General features: G+C 58.2%; 1 protein-coding gene across 1 annotated transcript in view; it reads right to left on the bottom strand.

The window, feature by feature from the left end:
* Nucleotides 1-4,055, bottom strand: part of Hmcn2 (hemicentin 2) — a 131,659-nt gene that overhangs the window by 122,252 nt on the left and 5,352 nt on the right. The window contains exon 5 of the mRNA XM_013021284.1: nucleotides 3,280-3,361. Coding sequence (XP_012876738.1) covers nucleotides 3,280-3,361 — 82 coding nt within the window. The remainder of the gene's footprint in view (nucleotides 1-3,279; nucleotides 3,362-4,055) is intronic.

Here is a 4,055-nt window from a genome sequence, read left to right as displayed (position 1 = left end):
GAGCCACAAAGAGCCAGCGCCACCCCAGACACGAGCCACAAAGAGCCAGAGCCACCCCAGACACACGAGCCACAAAGAGCCAGAGCCACCCCAGACACACGAGCCACAAAGAGCCAGCGCCACCCCAGACACACGAGCCACAAAGAGCCAGCGCCACCCCAGACACATGAGCCACAAAGAGCCAGAGCCACCCCAGACATGAGCCACGAAGAGCCGCCACCCCAGACACACGAGCCACAAAGAGCCAGAGCCACCCCAGACACACGAGCCAAAGAGCCAGCGCCACCCCAGACACACGAGCCACAAAGAGCCAGCACCACCCCAGACACACGAGCCACAAAGAGCCAGCGCCACCCCAGACACACGAGCCACAAAGAGCCATCGCCACCCCAGACACACGCCACAGAGAGCCAGAGCCACCCCAGACACACGAGCCACAAAGAGCCAGCGCCACCCCAGACACGAGCCACAAAGGGAAGCGTGGCCCCGCTCAGGGCAGAGCTACCCGTCCCCACTGCCGCGCAGCGGTCGGTCACGGTCACAGCATTACCGCCTCACCCACACTCCCTAGGTCTTTTAGCTTTGGTTATTTATTTTTAAAACTGGATCCCCACCATCCTCCTGATTGCATTTCCCACGTAGCTGGGACTGCAAGCATTGGCCACTGCGCCCAGCTTTTACTGGTTGAGATGGGGTCTTGCAGACGTTTTTGCCCAGGCTGGCTTGGAACTGTAATCCTCCTAGTCCTCATATCCAGCAGGAACAGGCGTGGCTGTGGCGTCCTGAGCCCAGTGCCAGTGTGCCTGCCGGGCTTGCTGACTACCAGATGACCAGCCAGGCCTTTACCCCAAGCCGGGGTAGGCCGGGAATGAGGCAAGGGAAATGCTCAGAGGCACCCTGGGAAAGAATCAGAAGAGTCCTTCTCCATACGCAGTGTCATAAAAAGAGGAGTGGGGTGCAGACTTGAGCAGACTTAGACTTAGCTACCCACTTCATTAAATCCTGATCTGATGAAATCTACTATAAACACCAGGTGCCCGGGGCTCGTGCCTGTCAGCCTAGCTCCTCAGGAGGCTGAGATTTGAGGATCACGGTTCCAAGCCCACCTGGGAAGGAAAGTCCTAGGAGACTCTTATCTCCAATAAACCACCAGAAAGCCAGAACTGAAGCTGTGGCTCGAGGTGGTAGAGCACCAGCCTTGAGCAAAATGCTCTGGGACAGCACCCAAGCCCTGAGTTCAAGCCTCAGAACAGGTTCACACATACAAAACAAAGCACTGAATCAAGTGAGTGGCTTCACTCTTGTAACTACTGCAAGTCTTTGGAACTCTTCATAGTGATTCTCTTAAGTGACAGTCATTTGAAAGTGACAAGTTCGCCATGACTCTTGACAGAGGCCTGAGCCAGGCCAGCAGTATACAGCCGCTTGCTGACCTAGCCAACCAGAAATAAGCTCAATTTGTTTGTTTCAGGAAGGAATGCTTAGACATTAGCCCCGGGGATTGATTAGCAATGCCTGCCTTGGATACAGTTGGACTGTGGTGCCTTGCGTGCTACCCACTGGCCATCCTGGCTCAAAAATCGCAGTTGTCCGTGTGACCTTTGCCCACCATGTGATCTTCCACACAAGGGAAGAAGAGGAAGCAGCTGGAAGATCTGCCTGAGATTCAGGGATCGGATTTGTTTTTGCTCACACTGAGCTAGAACATATGTGGCAAGATTTCATTCATCATGGGACAAGAATTCAGTATTCTGAAAGCTTGCTTGTTTTTCTTAATGCTTTGGAGCTACTTCATTCTTTGTCATTTATTTTTGCCTAGCTTTCTAAGTAATGTGTCTGTTGAAAAGCCGCCCCCTCCGCCCCCCAGCTTGGCCAAGGACTGGGGACAAACTTCTCCATCCATACAGAGGGGAAGGAAAGCGGCAGCACCAAGGATTCCCAGCTGGAGAGACAGAGGGACAGACAGACCAGCCGGAGAAAGCAAGGGGAAAGTTCCAGAAAGCAGAGGGGCAGCTCTGGGAGCTCTGTGTGCTCCCTGAGCCTCAGGGAGGGTCAGGCAGGAGTCATCAACCCGCAAAGCTCCCGGGAGGCAGGCAGTGGCAGCCCCAGCCCACATCTCCCTGTGCGTCCCTGGCTACTGTGTCGCAATGTCGCTGCTAGCTGCTGTGCGAGGCTGATGTGGAGGAAAGCCGCCCAGCGGCTCAGGCGGTCACGGGACCTGAACCCGCGACCCCATGGGCCCTGGCATGCCGCTGGCCCACAGCACAGCCAGACCTCCTCTGTAGGGCCAGTCTCAAGGGTCAGGTCCTCCAGGAGCCCAGTGTGGAATGGGGGAGCCCTCGGAGCAGAGAGCCTTCATTAAGCAAACACAATGTTTATTTAGAGACAATGGCTCTCAGATGTGCGCACAGCGGGAGCCTGGCGGGAGGGAGGAAGGGGGGAAGGGAGGGAGGACGGGAATCTGGCACCGCGGCCAACCAGATGGCTGCTGCTGGACTGTCCTCTTTGGCAGATAAATCATCCCCAGAACCTCACCCAGGACACGGCCGGCCGGGGCGGCTGAGGAGAGGGGAGCGAGACAGAAGCCAAGGGCGCTGCGTGGGGCTCAGCCACAGATTGGAACACTGAGGCCCCAGCTGCAGGCTGGGAGCCCTGGGGGGGGGAGAGGGGGATGGGGGTCTCACCATGGGGCGATGAGGGGGGAGGGCCCTGCCCCTGGTCAGTTGAGGGATCTCCCTAACTCTCCCTGGCTGAGAATGCCTTCCAGAGAGCCCCCCCCCAGCAGGACAGCCTCAGGACTCCACCCAGACCCAGAACCATGGGGGCTGGGAGGGGGGAGGGGGAGGGGAGGGGGAGGGGGTCCATAGCTAATTCTCACCATGGCTTCCCAGAGGCCAGGGTGTCCTGGCCACCGCCTCTGGGAGTACAACTGTGCACAAGAGGAGATCTCACATACACACGTGCACATGCGCACACACACACGCACACACATACACACAGCAGCTAAGTCCCCAGCCAAAGGGCTTTCCACACACAGGTACGCGGACCGCACTTCTGTCTTCCTGCCCAGGAGCAAAGGCCTGAAGCACACCCCCACCCGCCGGCCCCTGGGAAGGGTCCAGGATGAGGTCAGCCCTGGGCCCCTCTGGACCTGCTAATCACAGCCACCTGGCAAGAGCCTCCCCCGCCCCCGCCCCCGCCGTCCCAGCAGCCGGCACCCCACCCCTCCCTCCCTGAGCCCCACTGACGTCTGAGCTGTCTGAGCCCAGTGCTCTGTACCTGCTGGGTGGACAGCTCCCAGAATGCAATGCAAGGCGGGGGCAGTCCTAGGGGACCGAGGGAAGCCACAGCCCGGGGGTCCCTAAAAAGACAGGGGTCTTGCGGGGGAGAGGCTGTGGGAGGAAGGGACACACCCAGCTCTTCCGCCTCGTCTCCCCTCTCCATTGTCCTTTACATTCTTTTTCGGTGGTGGGGGTACTGGGTACTGGGGTACTCAGGATGTGGCTCAAGACTGGTTCCCTACCACTTGAGCCACAGCTCCACTTCCAGCTTTTTGGTGGTGGCTGATTAAAGACTCTTGAAGGACTCTCCTGCCCGAGCTGGCTTCGAACCATGATCCCTAGATCTCAGCCCCTGAGCAGCTAGGATGCCATGCGTGGCTGCTGGTGCACTGCTGTCCTTCACCACGTGTGCAGTGGGCATGCGTGGGCCAGAGCCCGAGGAGGGGCGGGAGTTCTTGGTGCTACGGAACTCTGAATGGAAGCGCTCACCATTTGGGCAAATGTTGCCTGTCCCTGCACACAGATGGCAGGAGCTCTAAGTTTTCTCCACACACACACTGCGCGCACACACACACACATGCACACATACTGCACACACACCACGCAAGCACACACACTGCGCACACACACCACATGCACACACACTGCACACACACCACACAAGCACACACACTGCGCAACACACCACATGCACACACACTGCACACACACCACACAAGCACACACACTGCGCATACACACTGCACACACACCACACAAGCACATACACTGTAC

This window comes from Dipodomys ordii, unplaced genomic scaffold (assembly GCF_000151885.1).
Source record: "Dipodomys ordii isolate 6190 unplaced genomic scaffold, Dord_2.0 Scaffold55, whole genome shotgun sequence".
Taxonomy (NCBI): Eukaryota; Metazoa; Chordata; class Mammalia; order Rodentia; family Heteromyidae; genus Dipodomys; species Dipodomys ordii.
This window is presented reverse-complemented; position numbering and strand designations above follow the sequence as displayed.